Source organism: Stigmatopora argus, chromosome 16 (genome assembly GCF_051989625.1).
Source record: "Stigmatopora argus isolate UIUO_Sarg chromosome 16, RoL_Sarg_1.0, whole genome shotgun sequence".
Lineage (NCBI taxonomy): Eukaryota > Metazoa > Chordata > Actinopteri > Syngnathiformes > Syngnathidae > Stigmatopora > Stigmatopora argus.
In genome coordinates, this window is record NC_135402.1 from 8,110,001 (window position 1) to 8,127,840 (window position 17,840).

Consider the following 17,840-nt stretch of genomic DNA (forward strand, 5'->3'; position numbering starts at 1 on the left):
ATGAAGGAGAAAACATTGTTTTGGTCAGACAGAGGTTGCGAATGGTATTGCCATAATCAATTGACAAAACCTCCCTATTTTTACTTTACTATAAAAGGTAAAAAAAACTACATACAAAATTTTGCTATGTTGTGTAGTCAGTGCAGAGCTCCACGTGTTTTTTTTCAGGGGACAAAAAAGTCCCACATACAACATTCATATTTTTTCCATCCACTCTATTTTTCACCATGTGCTGCACAATCCACACAACCAGTTAAACGACCTAACATTCCAAAAATTTGCACAACACGCAAATCTTCAAACTGTCCCAAAACGAACAAAGTGATGCAGAAATGCCAAGAATCAACAGTGACCAATTAACAAGAAGTGACCCAAAACTCAAAAATCAACAGGAAATGATCCAACGTATACAGGAAGTGACTGTGAATCAACAGAAAGTACCGTAAACTTAACATGGAACGGAACCAAAATAAAAACACTTAAAATCTGAACTGGGAGAACTTGCTGTGAACAACAACAAAAACAGCCGCTCATATGTCAACCTCATTGGCTGCCATTGACAGTAATAGACAGCCAATCCATTTGAAGGGGGATGGATGGTGTCCCTTTGCTGCCATGCCTCCTGCTTCAAAGAGATTGGATGCCTACCAATTGCAAACTCATGAATAGCTACGCACATTGCTATGCCATGAAATGTCATCATCTTGTTTCTTCTGTCACGTATATTACAACCAAGCACATATTTTTAAAAGGCCATTTTTAATATATGCGCTGACTGGAGGGAAGGATCCGTATGGTTGAGTACTCTAAATTCCCAAGCTAAGCCAGAAAGTAGTGTTCGCATGGAGCACCTGGGCCATTTATTATTCATAATACAATGAGCACTCACTTCATGGATACATGTGTCACTGCAGTGAAGTACAAATGTACTAGTTCTTCGTTACTTGCATGTATTATCAGAGTATGCTTGATTGCAATATGCTAAGCTCATCAATAAGATGGATACTTTACATGGTTAGATTTGCTTGTGTAACCATTCTTTTACTCCTCCTCCCATAAAAAAATAACCAATTGTAAAGGGATTTTTTTTTACAATTGAGGAATGTTTGGCTGCCATTCACGCTATTTGGAGGGTTCCGCCTCTCGGCACACGCTCACTAGGAAGCTGGGTTTTTATTGTAGCCCTACCGTGTAATTAACTGTCAGCGTCTGGAAGATAAGGAGCCACGCAGATGAACTGACAAATTGAATGGGACAAACGTACACTGGAAAAATGACTTTTGTTTTGATGTTCGTGTATTTAATGTGGAAAAAACATTATTTACTGTACTATATTGTTCACTCATTGGCTGCCATTTATGGTGATATGCATCCGGTTCATTTGAAGTGGGAGACTTGGCAGGAAATTAACATTCCCAGTTCAAATGGATTGGATGTTCACTATTGATACTCTCAAAAGCAAAAGTATGTAAAGAGTCATATGATTGGATGTTGATTACCATCAACTGTACTGATATTTTTTGGCAGTTTTTTTAATATACCAGATTCATAGAAATGGCCTTTTAATCACAATTATGCTTCAAATTCCTTCATTAAGATTTTAAAATCAAGAGTCTCAGGAAAAACTGTTTGTTTAACTTTTGTTTAATGCAATTTACAATTCCTATTGTTTTATTTTTAAATCACTCTGTTGACTTTAGGCCTCATTGTTTTGGGGGCATTTTTGAGTCACTTTTTGCTGATTTGGGGGGTATATCTGAGCCATCTTTTGTTCGTTTTGGAGTCACTTTCTGTTGATTTTGGGGTAAAAAGATTTTTTGTGGGTATTGTATGTTCCATCGTATATGAATGAAAGCATTGGAAATGTATGGGAAGTTTTTGTCAATTTTTAGCGAGACTGTAGTTCTTTCCCTCCCAAAAATGGCTATTTATTTTTGTGCGCATATATTTTGTGAATTATTTTAAGTGTGTATGTAAGTAAATAGGACAACCACTAAGATAAGTAGCCTTTTGAAAACTTTGAATTGTATTATATTTTGCGAATGTCGGGGGCAAAAATTGAAGAGCCAAGTTGAAAGTGTGAATCGGTCAAAGCGTGCAAGCTGTGCAGACCGCCTAAAAAGCGCACATACAAATATACAAGTATAGTTGGGGACTAGGCTAACTTTTCTCCCCAAAAAAGTCACACAGGAAACCTAAAAGGGATCCTAAAGATGGACCAGGACGGGAGTGAAGCACATGCACTCCCACCATTGAATTGTACAATTGATCATTTCCGTGTTTGTGCACGTCATTGTGCAGCAGTGCCATGGCCTACATTCTGCCAGCTGGCCTGGCAACATTCAAGTGCATGAGTGTGCACCCCCACGAGAGAGCGAGAGAGCGAGAGAGCGAGAGACCGAGAGAGACAACACACTGCCATATGAATCTGATGAGACAGTAGTGGGGCAAGTATTACCACTGCATGAGATGATCACAATGTGAAGCCAGATGTAAAGCTTGTTTCCCACTGAAATCAGCTTACCTCTACTGCTCTACTCTTACCTGCATTATTGAATATGTGTTAGCATGTGAGCTAACCTTTGAATAAGCCTTGCTGCAGCTCATCCCATCCTACGCTCCATCAAATAGGAAAACTCCTTTTAAAATTGTATGAGATGTATAATTGCCTAGCTTTGACCAACATCATCAAGTACAGAGAAGGGCATACTGTCTAGAAACTGTACAATTTATGTGAAATTTCAAAATAACATTTCCTTGATTATATTTTAAAATCATTTCCTACTGTATATGGCTGCCAAGTGGTTATTGCGTTGGCCTCATAGGTCTGGGGTCGAGAGTTTGATTCAATGTAGGTCCTCATTGTGTGGCATGGTTCTCCCCCGGGATGTGGTCATGGGTTTTCTCCGGATATTCCGGTTTCTTCCCACATTCCAAAAACATGCAGGGTAGGCTGGTTGAACACTCTAAATTGCCCCTAGGTATGGGAATGACCGTGAGCGGTTGTCCGTCTCCTGGTGCCCTGTGATTGGCTAGCCAAGAAATCAGGGCATCCCCCACCTGGTGCCCAAAGTAAACTGGGATAAGCTCCAGCACACCCAGCAACCCTTGTATGGATAGATCGTTCAGAAAATTAATAAATGATTACTGATTTTCAACCTGGACCAGGAAAAAAAAAAGAAATCTCCATTGATGATGATTATTCCTCATATTAGTATAAAATTAATAGCATGTTACTTGGGAATGCCCCAAAAATCAACAGTAAGTGACCTGGATTATGTCCCGAAATCAAAAGGCACAAGTTGTGATTCCAAAATGCTCCAAAATGTACTGGAATTCCCCCCTAAGTACCCTAAAATAACATGGAAAATTAACATCTAGCTTGCCATTGACAACAATCCACATCTAATTCAAACTAGGAGGACAGTCCAAGTGGATTCAACGTATAGCACCCTCAATGGCAGCCAATGAGTTAACAAGGAAGTGACCCAAAACTGGCCCAAAGTTACTGAATTTCTATAGAAAGTAACCCATGGCAATTGCGTTATTAAATTTGTAAACAAAGGACCCTAAATAAAAATGTGCATTCCAATTTCATTAGACGAGTGGTCATCTCCCACATTTTTTGTTCCAAAAACATTTATTACTGTGGTTGTAATTTAAACTGTGTTGGGGTTTTTCCCTAATAATTTTCCTTAATTTTACGCAAAATGTAATTTCAAGTATTACAAACATCCACAATACCAAAGCTTTGTATTGGATCTCATTTTTGTAGTAGAAAAGGGAATACTACACAGTGATGGTTTGGGGTAACGAGTGATACCATTGAAAGCACAATTAAACTAAAGGGAAGCCAAGGATGGTGTATTCGGGGAGGGAATCATGCCAAGTAGGAGGGAGACAAACAACTGTGAAATTTAACTTCTGTTGTGTAAAGAAGATAACCTGAACAAAGTACTCACCTACAGTTACTGAGGAGCTTCATGCACACATACGCACGCATGCATGCACATGGATGGAGCAAAGGGGAGCCCCGCACCAGCAGCCCGAGCAGAGCAGCTCTGGAGTAAACTCATTGTCGCTCTACGACGACTGAAACGCGTCGGGCTTTGGTCCAGAAACCCCTCCCTCCCTTCATCCCCTCCCCGCTCGCCTTCTCCGCGCTGTCACTCTCTGGAAACCTCGCTTTCTTCCCAATTTCATCCCTCTCCTAAACACCATGCGCTCAAAGAAATCACAAGGATTTAAGCTGTTTTATTGGCGTCGTATGACATGTGTGGCAAGCATTAAAAGATTTTGAAAAGCGGGTCTCAGAAATGTAAAGAGCAATTTAAAACATAGAAGTAAATTAATCTTTCTATGCTTAAATACGATCCACTCATTGCCTGACATTGATAAGCCTATGAGACCAATCCATTTCGGTCGGCAGGGGTGAATGCAGATTAGTTGTAATAGTAGTAGTAATAGTAGTAGTGGTGGTGGTAGTTAGGAGGGCGATATTTATTTGCAGTAAAATTGTAAAAATTGATGAATAAAAATGCAATCCCTTAACTTCATAGAACTTTTTTAAAACACACACATATATATATATATATGTAAATATAAGTGTATATATGTGTATATATACACATATTTACATATACATATATATGTTGATATATTAAAGAAATTACCATGTCAAAATGATCTACTCATACCCATAAATTTATTAAGAAATATAATATATTAAGTATATATATATAGATTCTTACAACTTATGTTGATATATGTTGCATAACGACAAAAGTACAATTCAACTTGTATATATTGAGAGAGCTCAAATTTGCATTAGTAGTGTGTGCGCGTGTGTGTGTGTGTGTGTGTGTGTGTGTGTGTGTGTGTGTGTGTGAGCGTCACTCGGCACTGAAACTGTCTCATTACCAACAATAATCGCGGCACGTCTCTTGCTATGTTCAAGATAAAAAACCCTTAAAGAGAGGCTGTGACAGGTCGTTTAAGATCGGTCTGGCTGTTAATTAAGCATGAGGCAGCAGTGAGGAGAGAGTAGAGAAGCACAACTCCATCTGAGCCGAAATAACCCAGTTTTAAATTGATTTCTTCATATAGGCCAGTCGGATTAAAAAAAGCTAAAATACCTTTTTTTTTCTTTCCTCGTATTTGTGCTGTCAGCCCCAAAATACAAAGTAATACCTTCAAAAACTCTCTCATGAAATAATCCAGTCCCGATCACATATTTTTGCAAATTCGGATTGCCTGATTTTGAGGATCGGTCGATACCTCATAAACTTCTTCATCACAAAGCACACATTTCCTTTGACAATCGCATTTCCCAATTTGATTATTTTCATGCACTTTAGTGATTACAAAAATATTTAAAACAATCTTTCCACCTGATTGCGATCTTATGAACATGTGTTCAGATTTCCAATCACGTGATCGGATCAAGGACATCCTGTTATACTCCTGGATTATTTTGTTGCTCGTAGGCCTTCACTCATTCACTGCCATTGACTAAGATAAATGTTATATTTAATGAAACTAAGAAGGTTGGCATTGAGTGATTATGTTTATTTTTTTATTGGGATGGATGACAGCGATTGTTTGATCGCTGCCATCCATCCTAGTCAAAGTGGATTGGACGTCTATCGCTGTCAATGGCATCCAATGAGTTAATACTTAAAAACAAAAAAAATGCTACCTTTTAAAACCCAATCTTTTTCATTTGATTCTGATCTTTGAAAAATAACATGACATGGCCCAATTTCAGATCACGTGTCAATTGACAAAAAAATCTTACCGGTGTCATGAGAGTTGCGTTGCACTTGCACACCAGGTCCTCCTCCAGCCAGGAAGTGCCATCCTCGGACTTCCTAGAGTGTTGAAAACACACACGTTGGTGTCAATCGATACCATTTAAAAGCATGGAATCTATACCAAAATACAGAGAAATATAATTTAGCCCACTGTCTTCCGCCCAGGCCCAAACGGTCACTATTCACTCTCCTTTAGATTTTTTCAGCAACTGATGACCCCCTCAACAACCCCCTCCTCACCAGCCTTCTGGGCCAGATGGTGTGTGTGTGAGTTACATAAAGCTATGCTGGGCCGAAGCAGTGGTCGTCTGATTTGTAAAGTGAATGATGTAGACACACTAGTGCAAAAACAGGGGCACAAGAGGACGTCACGGGAAAGACGCACGCGCACTCGCGCGGCGGAATAGAAAAACATGCAAACAAGACCCATCTTTTTGTATTGAAATAATGCCATGCTATGAGCAGTGACAATAATCTCTGCTTTAAGAGCATCTTAACCGAGTGGACAGATTTCTGCAGGCAGTGGGACACAGCGGAGGGGGGGAGGGGAGGACGGTACAGTACGCACGGAGAGACGTGGAAGGATTAATGCTATTTTACGATATCCTTTTTTATTTAGTTTTAAAAATTGGGTAAAGGCTAAGAAATGGAAAAAACTAATAGCCTAGGGATGTTTTTTTGTTTTGTTTTTCAGAAAGGTCATCCAATTAGGGCATTAATGATATAGATTTTTTTTGTGAAAGCATCATAAATCATAAAATGCATTTAGAACCCTCAGTATGTAATAGAAATTAAATACACCAATAGAACTCAATTTTCTTACTGTGATTAACAGCACTAGAAAAAACGTTAATCACTCCCACCCTCCAACTTCAAATGGATTGGACATCTATTACCGGGTGAACCTTGGCAAGAGTAAAAACAAAGTTTTAAACTCATTGGCTGCGATTAAAAGCAGTAGATGTCCAATCCATTTGGAATCCTGCCATAGAACTCATTTAAATTCACAGGATGATTGGACTCCACGTGATTGGACATCTATCTTTGTCAATGGCACTGACAGAATTTAAAAGCAGACCTTGATAAAAGCGGCGACTATGTTGTGGTCCGGATAAAAGGCTCCTTTTCATTAACGCAAGGTTTCTCTCTGCTTTCAATGACATGGACAACTGCGATCATAAAAAAGGATCTTGTCCTTTTCCTTGGAACACTTCATCAGCCTCGGCGCTTGTTGTGTTTGATCAAAAGAGAGGTTGACCATGCATTTAGGAGCCAAATACAACAAAACAACAAAGGCGAATGTTTTTTGTGCTTTTTAAAATGTTGCTTTTAAATGCATGTTGATGTTGAATGAATGTAACTGGAGCAACTGATCCTTTTTTCTAATATCAGACCAGAATGAAGGCTAGTTAAAAGCATACATCCCTTTTAAGGAAATGAATATTCAACTAGTGCCCTGGTCGCCAATTCAGGGTGTCTCCTCCCTGGCACCCGTAGTTAGATGGGATAGGCTCCAGCACCCCCCGCGAACCTTGCGAAGATAAGCAGCTCAGAAGATGAATGAGTACTCAACTATATCGTAAGTGTGCCAATATTCTTCTTCATACACTAACATATTAATGGTAAAAATAAGAGTGCCACTTGAGTATATCTCATTGATATATAAAATATAATAAATTCATAGTTTTGTTCACAATTTTTGAGACGTAGTCTTTGCATTTTCTTCTTACAAACAGCAAGCACTTCCTGTTCCTGAATGATTGACAGCTTCATCTAACCTACAGAAGGCAATACTATGAGGACGTCAAGATGAAAATGACTATTGCATGTTTGAATGCCAATCGTCTGTCTCTGTTGTCTCATGTCGTTCCAGTCAGTCAAATGTCTCGGCCTCCTTCTGCGGTGCTGTTCACAACCCTCAAGAGCCTTATTGACCGTGTCGACACGGCCCGGCGCTAACGTTGGCTTTGTGCCGCTTGTCTAAATTTATCCTGCTTCGAAGAACGCGGGCACGCGCTGATAACGCCGCCGCCACCCCGGGCCCCCACTCGCACGGTGGGTACCGGGGATGTTTGTCGTTCCCACACTGAGTTTGGCATGCGGGGACGCAGAAGAACAAAGTGAGAACACCATTTTAAACGTCTGAAACAGTACATCAGAGCACTCTAAGCACAAAGAGCAGCTGTGAAGTTGACTCAAAGACCATTGGCATACCGCAGGTGTAAGCTAAAAGGCAAAGGAAACATTGGTGGACAGGAATAAGTCAGTAACTATTTTCACTTCAGCAATCGACAAGAAATAATCTCACTTTAATAGATTTTTTTTAACTCATTGGCTACCATTGACGGCACAAGGCGTCCAATCCATTTGGACTGGGAGGGGTACATTCATTCATTCCTCCCAGAGTGGATTGGACGTCTAGCACCGTCAATCGCACTGAAAGATGAGCATTCACAGCTAGTCCTCCCAATTTAAATGAATTTGACATTTGCCCCTCCCAGTCGAAGTAGATCGAACATCCAGCACCATCAATGGCATCAAATGTGTTCATTCAAATTTAAAGTCTTAGGATAAACCAAATACCAAATGACCCGTGTTTATAACTTTAAGGGCAAGAAGGTCATGTCGCCGCAGCACCCCATGTTTCCGCAACAAAGACACTATCGGAAATGGGATGAATGATTTACATCAAAAAAGAGGAAGAGGAGTGTCTTATGCCCTCTTTCCCCACCTTGGCTTTAATTTGGCTTTGCTGCTTATTTGTCACATTTACATTTGAAAGCAAGGCACCCTGCCGGCTTCTAATAAGGCCAGGCTGAAGGGACATTGACAGCCTTTGTAAAAAGAAAAAAAATGGCTTTTCCCCCACCAAGAAGCATGAAGTGAGGATCCACGTTTTCTGTGAGAACCAGGGTCGTTTGGCAAAATTTTGTGTAAAGGACTCCATTCTCCGTCCTGCACGTCTTCAAGTAAAATCGCGGGTGAGCTGGAGTTCAGCCCACCTCGTTTTTGGCAAGTGCTGAACTGGTGTTGCGCAATATAGAAAAAAAAGTCATCATCTGGGTGATTTTATATCAATGGATATGCCATGATATAATACATTTGCAGAAAAATTAAACAGTTATAAAAGCTTTTCACACATTTTTAATTGATATTGAATTGACCCGCCACAAGTGTTAAATAAATCAAATAGTGCTGAAACCCCAAACCATCCAGTGTAAACAGATGCAGCACAATAGCACACATTTTTGCTCATATATAAAGATATCCAATTATCTACAAATACTTGAGAGATTTTGGATTTTAAATTAGTTGTATATTAAATTAGTAAATATCAGTAATAATAAATCTGTTCATATTGATAAAGGGACAAAAAATGTGTTGTCTGTGTATTCATTCATTCATTTTCTGAACCGCTCACAAGGATTGCGGGGGTGCTGGAGTCTACCCCACCTGAATTCGGGCCGGAGGCGGCAGACACCATAACGAGAGACGGCCAATCTATTTGAACTGGGAGTACTGGAAGCAAATTAAAAAACATTCATTCACTGCCCAGTTCTCCATGTTCAATTGGATTAGATGTCTACTATTGATTAACTCATTTGACATCCATCGCCATTGATGGTTTTGAAAATTAAAATTGTACACGCGTTAAGAAAACCCAGTAAATTAGCATCATTACCATTTACTATGGAGAATATCTGAAAGTGAGGTTGGTTTAGGGTTAGGGTTTGGAGGTTTAGTGGGTTAGGGTTAGGGTTAGGGGGAAGAATTTACAGGCAAAATACTTGTTTAGAATCTTACAAATATTGTAATCATAAAATGGCTGCTGTGACATTGCTGCACAAGTACTTTTGAGAAACCCCATTAATAGCAGACAAAAGCCTGTGAAAACATTAAAGATTAAAAGACAAAATCATGTTATTGACGTGCAAATTGAGTCGTTGTCTGTGCTTTTGTCTGAATAACGTAGCTAAAAGGGTGATTGGGTTGCAAGGCTGTAATCTATATTAATCCACGATTTAACACACCTCCGGGTTCAAATGTGACTCAACAAACAAAGCAGCAGTATTATTTTGACATGCCACCCGGCGACAGTGTTCGAGTAACCCACAGATGAACTTTGAAATATATATATATATTTTTTTTTTTATATTCATGTTGCTAATCCTCCAACGCTTGCCAATTCAGAAATCTCTAATGATGCGGCTTTTGTTGATAAAAATCACTAGTCTAGTCCTTTCCTACGGATCTTTTGAATATAAATCATCTTTCTTTTTCCGCCACACAAAAAAAATAAAAGACAGGGTTATTTATTTGGGTCCTTTATCAGATAGAATGAAGGGCAAACAAAGGGAGAATTATCCTTTGCTTCCTAGAAAGGAAACCGGTTTGGATCACTTTAATGACCTTCCTGCCTATCTATTACTCACATTGGCCACAAAAATACACACAATGTCTGTATGTAGAACACGTGCTGATGTTGCAAATAAATTAGGATCAAAGGTGAAAAGAAAAACAAGTGTGCATCCAATGGAGAATTCAATCATGGAAATTGGAAATTGCTGGTTCTCTGAACCAGTGTATACTGGCAAGACAATGCTACCCCCTATGGAACAAATAAGAAAATGCAATTTGCATCCGTAAGCAGAGAATACTACTAGTGTCAAAACTAAGTAAGATTGGAGTTTATTTAAATGTATAATAAAGGGAGTAGGAATCATAGCAATGATATTCAGTAAATAACACGAAAAAATGCACTAAATCCTGACAAACAGCGAAAAAAAGTAACAAATGTTATTTGGCCACATGTGAAGCTTTTTGTTTATTTGGATTCACACGTGCAGGTTACTTGAACGCTTTAAGTAGCAAAACGTCTTTCACTTACCTTTAAGGATGTTGTGTGAAGAATTCATTCATTCATTTTCAACGCCGTTCATCCTTGTCGGAGTAGCGGGGTGCTTGAGCCGATCTCAGTCTCGAAGCGGAAATACATCTAGAACAAAAAAGGAAGTGTCAGAAATCTTCTATAAAGAAGACTTGATGGTTGGTCGCGAACAAAAAAAGGTTGTCATGAACTGAGTAGGAAAAGTAATTACTGCTTACAATGTACTCTGTCTTGGGACAATAAATACTACTTAAAACACTATCTCTGTTTTAGTGCAACATAATTAGCCACATTAACTATCAATAATAATCCTCCCGACGTCACGTGACTCAAGAGAAGCGATACTATTGGTTTACGAAGTCACCAATGAATGTACAATCTCTGTTTCAAAACAAAGTAGCTAGCTAGCTCTTAGCAACGAGATGCCAAAGTAAATAATAGACGTAATTTACGCCTTTGAGTGTAACTTTCCTGCGAGAAAAAATGACATAACTCTCGACTAGCTTGCTTGTAAAGTAAATCCCACAATTTCTGTTGCGATGGGGCTTCTCCCGGTGCTTGAAACTGGAATGATGCCTCAAAAAGGACTGTGGTAAGCAAAATGTGTTGATAAAGGTTCAGTTATCCTTCTGCTATGAATTTAACAGAGTTTATCACTAGTAGCCGTCCAACCTATTTGAACTGGGAGGGTGGTATTAGCTGCTAACCCTCCCACTTTAAATGGATTGGAAATCAATCTCCATCAATGGCAAATAATAATAATCTATTCTAACTCTGGCTAAAATACACCCTCCAACCCATTAATTTATCACTCATTGTTCCAATGCATTTGAAATGGTAGGTTGGCAGTACATGAATATTCATTAGCTGTCATCCTTCCCACCTCAAATGCTTTGGACGTCTTACACCATCAATGCGTTATGGGAACCTTATTTAATTAATCTATTTTGTATTTGTTGTTGTTTTAGGTATTCCTTGGTCCCAAGTGGGAGGTCCCCAGATGTTAGCGTTGGACACACCTGTACATTCTGGCCAGGTGATGGAAGCAATGGAAGGATCCTTATAGTGGGTGGAGCAAATCCAAATGGAAGCTACTCACATACTCAGGCCATAAAGCTGGGTGTGCTTATGGAAACAAATAAAGGTGAAAACCCCATAGATGAGAATTGTTAATATTTTTTTTTCATTTTGAAACTGTTGTTGCAAATTTGTATCATCTTTGACTCTTCCAGAAGATCTTCGGTGGGATGCGTTGCCTTGGCAGGGTCTGAAGCCTCGATATGAGCACTGCACGTTTGTTACTGGGAACCCACCGCAAAGCTTGTGGGTGTTTGGGGGTGCAGAACAGAGTAGCAACCATAACTGCATCCAGAAGATAAAAGTAGCAGGTTAAAAAAAATGATTGGTAACTTCGTTTTTGGTAGCATGAAATGAATGTGTTGATCTTTTGTACTGTTATGATCTACAGAAAGCAAGGCCAGCTGGGAGGAGGTCACAGTAATGGGCGATCTCCCAAGTCCGAGGACATATCACACCAACTCAGCCTTTGCTGGTGCCTTATTATATGTGTTTTGTGGAGGGGAAGCAGGAGCTTCACCGATCCCGGACCAAAAACTTCACATCTTCGATACTGGTGCGTGTAGGATTTGGTTATTTTAACATCAACATCTCTCATCTCATTTTCTGCACCACTTTATCCTCACTAAGGGTGCTGGAGCGTATCCCAGCTGACTTCGGGCCACAGGTGGGGGACACCCTGAATTGGTGGACAGCCAATCGCAGGGAACAAGGAGATAGACAGCCATTCACGCTCACACTCATACCTAGGGGCAATTTAGAGTGTCCAATTAGCCTACCATGCAATATTTTATTGTGGCATCAATAGTGATATAAAATGGCTCATATCATAATAGATTTTTTTTCCATAGCACTATTTATGTGTCATGATCGTTGTGGTCTTTACAGTTTCTTCCACCTGGACACAACCAGAAATGCAAGGCGCAAAGCCACCAGTCAGGCACGGTCATGTTATAGTGGCAGTTGGATCGAAGATCTACATTCATGGCGGGATGGCGAACAATGATTTCTTGGATGATATGTACTCTATTGATATAAGTAAGCCTGTCCAGTTTTTTAGGCATTTATGGGTTACTGATTATTTTGGAGCAATCTCAAGTCAATTCTGGTTAATTTCAGGTCAATTCAACTGTGTTTTTGTGTGTGTGTGTGTGTGAAAAGGCTGAGTTTATGAAAAAAAGTAACATTTATTTTTGAGTTTATGTGTTGTATAGAAAATTGTATTGAGTACTTTTTGGAGTATCAATAGAGTTAAACATTTTTGTATATTGACAACAGCACAATTGAATTGAATTTTGCAATATATTAGCCACCCGTCATAGAGCATAATCATTATTAATGTCAGAGAAAGTTATAAAACGATTTACAAATATAATCTACAACCACTCGGCTCACTCCCGATGTCATCTGTTGTGTACTTTTTGAAGGTAATATGGCATGGCAATTGGTGCAGCCCATAGGAGACATTCCACCTGCCGTAGCAGCCCACTCTGCGATGGCGCTGGGCAAAAACATTTACATCCTTGGTGGGCTCACCGCAAACGGAGCCAGCAACGACATGTACATGTTTGAAACAGGTACAATCCCATTAGATGCTATTCAAATAAGGCAGTAAACATTTCATGTCAGATCCTTGCATTTTTTTTCAGAGCTAAATTCTTGGACCAGAATGAAATTTGAGGGGGATTTGCCTTTGAGCCGTCTGGACCACTGCATGTGTTTGCTTCCGTGGAAAGCGGATGATGTAGGAAATAAAGTCCAAGCTCAAGCAGGCACTCAGACTACGGTTATAGAAGAGACAGTGTATTTGGCATTTGTATTTGGTGGGATGGACACACAGGGCGTCATATTTAACGACTGTGTTGTAACTGTGGTCACATGAAGGACCTTAGAGGAAATAAAAAAGTGAACCTCACATTACTTTGTGACTAGAAGTTATCAAATATTTCATATTATATCATTGAATTGTACAGGTTTTACACTTGTCTTTTGATGTTACTCAAAATTATGCAAATCATATGGCTATTTTCATCCTTGAAATACGTGTCACAAAACTAACATTAAAATACTCTGGTTATGCCCCAATAAAAAGACTGAAAGGTTACATTATACTAACAGCCTTTTTTTCGAATAACATTTTAAAGAAAATTGCAGTTTTATCCATTAAGTGACTCATTAAAATTAAAGAATTGGTCCAAATCCATTTGCTTTCAAACATTAAGGCAATATTGACTCACTGGCTGCCATTTAAAACGCATCAAAGTCATTTAAACTTAAACGACTGAACATTCATCTGCCCTTCCATAGTCGAAATATATTGAACATCTAATGCCAGGGCAGCCCTGTACCACTGCATGTGTCGCAGAAACAATCATTAAGCAAAAACAACTTATTTTATATGAAACTTTTATTTCAAGGTCTTTCACAGAAATACATCAACCAAATTCAATAAATAAATTTTAGCCTTGAAGAGCTGAAAGACCACCTGTCCATGAACCCTCCCCTCCCACTATTACAACAACACTCCAACTACTACATGATCCCCATCAAGGCTGCCTGAAAACAGCAGCAGCGAGCCTTGAGAATCCAGGCTGACAAATCTCCGCCCAACAGCGAAGAAAATACCTAAAACGAGCTTAAACCCGTTTCAAAGTCTTTCGGAACATTGAGTACGGAAGCTGGAGCTCCCTCTCATAACAAAGTCCCACCAGTCCAATATGTACATCATGTGTTTTTTGTTTTTTTTAAGATAGGTGAGTGACTACAGATTTGAAACAGTCTACAGCTCGTCCTTCTCTTCAGCGCCTTCTGGTGGCGGTCCGCCTGAGCTGCCATATAGCTTTGTGATAATGGGTTGCACCACCTCTTCCAGTTCCTTCTTCTTGGCCTGGAAGTCCTCCAGTTCGGCTTCCTGGTGAGACTCCATCCATTCGATTTTCTCCTCCACAGCCTTCTCGATGGTCTCCTTGTCTTCATCCGACAACTTGCCGCCGAGCTTCTCCTTGTCACCGATCTGGTTCTTCAGGGAGTAGGCGTAACTCTCCAGCTCGTTGCGGGCGTCGATGCGCTCCTTCAGCTTCTTGTCCTCGCCGGCGAAACGCTCCGCGTCGTTCACCATACGCTCGATGTCTTCGGGAGTTAGGCGATTCTGGTCGTTGGTGATGGTGATCTTGTTCTTATTGCCGGTTCCTTTGTCTTCGGCCGTGACGCGGAGGATGCCGTTGACGTCGATTTCGAAGGTGACCTCGATCTGCGGCACGCCACGTGGCGCCGGAGGGATGCCCGTCAAGTCAAATGTGCCCAGCAAGTGGTTGTCCTTTGTCAGAGGACGCTCGCCTGAAACATGAGATTAATTAATGTTGTATGATATTGATATTGTAGCTATCTTCCCCTTATCTTGCAGGATGAGATGCTTACCTTCATAGACCTTGATGGTGACTGTAGGCTGGTTGTCTGAGGCTGTGGAGAAAATCTGAGACTTCTTGGTGGGCACCACAGTGTTTCTGGGGATCAGCTTGGTCATGACTCCTCCCACAGTCTCAATACCAAGAGTGAGAGGGCATACATCCAGGAGGACCACATCTCCTACAAGAAAAGCAGAGATAATGTTAATTTTAGAAAGGCACACATGGGCAAGAAGACATCAGGGTGGCTCATGCTCACCGGTGTCCTCCTCTCCTGATAGCACGCCGGCCTGTACGGCAGCGCCGTAAGCAACGGCCTCGTCGGGGTTGATGCCTCTGGAGGGCTCCTTTCCGTTGAAGAACTCCTTCACCAGTTGCTGGATTTTAGGGATACGAGTGGAGCCGCCGACCAGGACGATCTCATCGATGTCAGACTTTTTCAGGTCAGAGTCCTCCAGCACCTTTTGCACAGGTTTCATGGTGGAACGGAACAGATCCTGGAAGCACAAAAGAAGAAGTCATTAAAAAGCTTATCAGAACACAGCTGTCAACAAAGGTTAAGGGAACTTACAATGTTGAGCTCCTCAAACTTGGCCCGGGTCAAGGTTTCAGAGAAGTCCTCGCCCTCAAAGAAGGACTCAATCTCGATGCGGGACTGGTGTTGAGCAGACAGTGCCCGCTTGGCTTTCTCCACTTCGCGACGCAGCTTCTGCACGGCACGGTTGTCCTTGCGCACGTCCTTGCCAGTCTTCTTCTTGTACAGCTTAATGAAGTGCTCCATGACACGTTGGTCAAAGTCCTCGCCTCCCAAGTGGGTGTCACCGTTGGTGGCCACCACCTCAAACACGCCGTTGTCAATGGTCAGCAGAGAAACGTCGAAGGTGCCGCCGCCCAGGTCGAACACCAGGATGTTCTTCTCGCCGTCCTTCTTGTCCAAGCCATAGGCAATGGCGGCAGCGGTTCTGTGAAGACGCCAAATTTCAGGGCGATGCCACATAAAGCGGAAGCGGATCTTTTGTAGGATCAACACTTACGGCTCATTGATAATTCTCATCACGTTAAGCCCGGCGATGGTACCGGCATCTTTAGTCGCTTGGCGCTGAGCATCATTGAAGTATGCAGGAACAGTGACCACGGCATGTGTGACCTGAGATTTTAAAAGCGCTCGTTAACATCGCTGTCTCAATGACAAAGCCAAGCGCTGCAATTAAGTGCATGTGACTTTTAGGTACCTTCTTGCCCAGATATGCCTCAGCCGTCTCCTTCATCTTGGTCAGCACCATAGCAGAGATCTCCTCTGGTGCAAAGGTCTTCATCTGACCGCCACCAATGTCGACTTGAATATGGGGCTTGGTCTTCTTGTCATTCACCTGAAGATGGCCATCAGTTAATTTTTGCAAAGTGTAATTGATGATATATTATCACGTTACCTGGAAAGGCAGGTACTTGATGTCTTGCTGCACAGAGGGATCGGCCCACGTGCGACCCATCAATCTCTTGGCGTCAAACACTGTGTTCTCGGGGTTGGACGTCAACTGATTCTTTGCGGCATCGCCGATTAGACGCTCGCCTTCGCTAGTGAACGCCACATAGGACGGGGTGATGCGGTTGCCTTGGTCATTGGCGATGATCTCGACACGGCCGTTCTTGAAGACGCCCACGCTGAGGGGGAGGCAAAATGAGTATTAAAAATCTGATTTCATACATTGATTCTTTATGAACATCTTACCATGAGTAGGTGGTGCCCAAGTCGATTCCAATGACAGTGCCTACATTCTCCCTTTTGTCGTCATCGTCACCATAGGCGGTGCTGGTCGCCACCACCAGTAACAACCACAGGACCTTCATCATAGCTTATTTTTTCCTCAGATTCCTTGAGAAAATGAATAAATCTGCAGGGGAGGGATAAAGGATTGCCTTTATTAATGATGTAGGCCTAAATGCCAACTGCTACCGCCCCACGAGGATAAAATGAGAAGAACGTTATTACAACCTATTAAAAGGTGCACATTATGATAATAAACGTGTGGTTCAAAAGATTTTCGCAGTCCCCTTTTCTACCATTTGCAAAAGCTTTTTACTAAGCCAGTAGCTAACTGACCAAATTAGCTTGCACGCCAACTAAAATCGGTTATTTTCTGTTATCTAGCTAACGTAAAAATGTAGTATATTAGAAGTGATGAATTTAGCAAGTACTCCACACTATTACGCAACAGATCATTCGAATGTTGAATTACAATACGTGTATTTCTTTTCAATGAATTTAAACCAAATTAGTCATCTACATTTTACATACACTTTAGTATATAAATCGCAACAAGAAAATGGCGTACATACCCTAGTTGTTGAATTGAGAATTCACTTGTAACGTTGTTAAAAGAGACCGGCGATCGCTAGTTGCTTTGTAAGTATTCTTGTATTCTTGTCCAGTAGATGTGAGATAGATTGAATTGAGTGTTGCTCCTATATAAAACCGTCAGCGCTTCCCAATCGTGGAGGCCAGCGATTGGTTAAGCAGCTTCGCGTTGGAACGCGCCGATTGGTTCCGTCTAGAACGTTGGCCGACGCTGATTTGCCTACGTCGTGGTTCTATGACGTTGTGTAAAACTTGCCGCTGATTGGCTGAGCATGAAACGTGGCCTTGTAGTTTCATGATCG

General features: G+C 41.1%; 3 protein-coding genes across 5 annotated transcripts in view; 1 reads left to right on the top strand and 2 right to left on the bottom strand.

Moving 5' to 3' along the window:
- The window catches only part of rgs3a (regulator of G protein signaling 3a), a 94,633-nt gene extending 83,598 nt beyond the window's left edge, over nucleotides 1-11,035 (bottom strand). The window contains exons 1-3 of one of the 2 annotated variants that reach the window (XM_077623479.1): nucleotides 10,920-11,035; nucleotides 10,702-10,809; nucleotides 5,798-5,870 (exon numbers count right to left, since the gene is read on the bottom strand). The gene's annotated coding sequence lies outside the window, so the exon portion shown is untranslated. Of the gene's footprint in view, nucleotides 1-3,962; nucleotides 4,105-5,797; nucleotides 5,871-10,701; nucleotides 10,810-10,919 lie in introns of those variants that run through there. The other variant, XM_077623480.1, reaches the window with a different exon arrangement.
- A 33-nt stretch (nucleotides 11,036-11,068) lies between these two features.
- rabepk (Rab9 effector protein with kelch motifs) lies at nucleotides 11,069-13,889 on the top strand. 2 transcript variants are annotated; one of them, XM_077623489.1, is made up of 7 exons: nucleotides 11,069-11,293; nucleotides 11,670-11,845; nucleotides 11,937-12,089; nucleotides 12,170-12,334; nucleotides 12,667-12,816; nucleotides 13,206-13,355; nucleotides 13,428-13,889. In XM_077623489.1, the coding sequence occupies exons 1-7, from the start codon at nucleotides 11,241-11,243 to the stop codon at nucleotides 13,658-13,660; spliced, it is 1,080 nt and encodes a 359-aa protein (XP_077479615.1). In that variant the 5' UTR covers nucleotides 11,069-11,240; the 3' UTR covers nucleotides 13,661-13,889. The 2 variants fall into 2 exon arrangements, with proteins under 2 accessions (XP_077479615.1, XP_077479613.1); XM_077623487.1 differs by having other exon boundaries at nucleotides 11,070-11,293; nucleotides 11,934-12,089.
- A 278-nt stretch (nucleotides 13,890-14,167) lies between these two features.
- Nucleotides 14,168-17,684, bottom strand: hspa5 (heat shock protein 5). The gene is made up of 9 exons (XM_077623486.1): nucleotides 17,520-17,684; nucleotides 16,912-17,074; nucleotides 16,613-16,844; nucleotides 16,415-16,552; nucleotides 16,217-16,329; nucleotides 15,754-16,144; nucleotides 15,442-15,679; nucleotides 15,196-15,363; nucleotides 14,168-15,114 (listed from the first exon to the last, which is right to left on the bottom strand). The coding sequence occupies exons 2-9, from the start codon at nucleotides 17,031-17,033 to the stop codon at nucleotides 14,558-14,560; spliced, it is 1,959 nt and encodes a 652-aa protein (XP_077479612.1). The 5' UTR covers nucleotides 17,034-17,074; nucleotides 17,520-17,684; the 3' UTR covers nucleotides 14,168-14,557.
- Nucleotides 17,685-17,840: the final 156 nt, after the last annotated feature.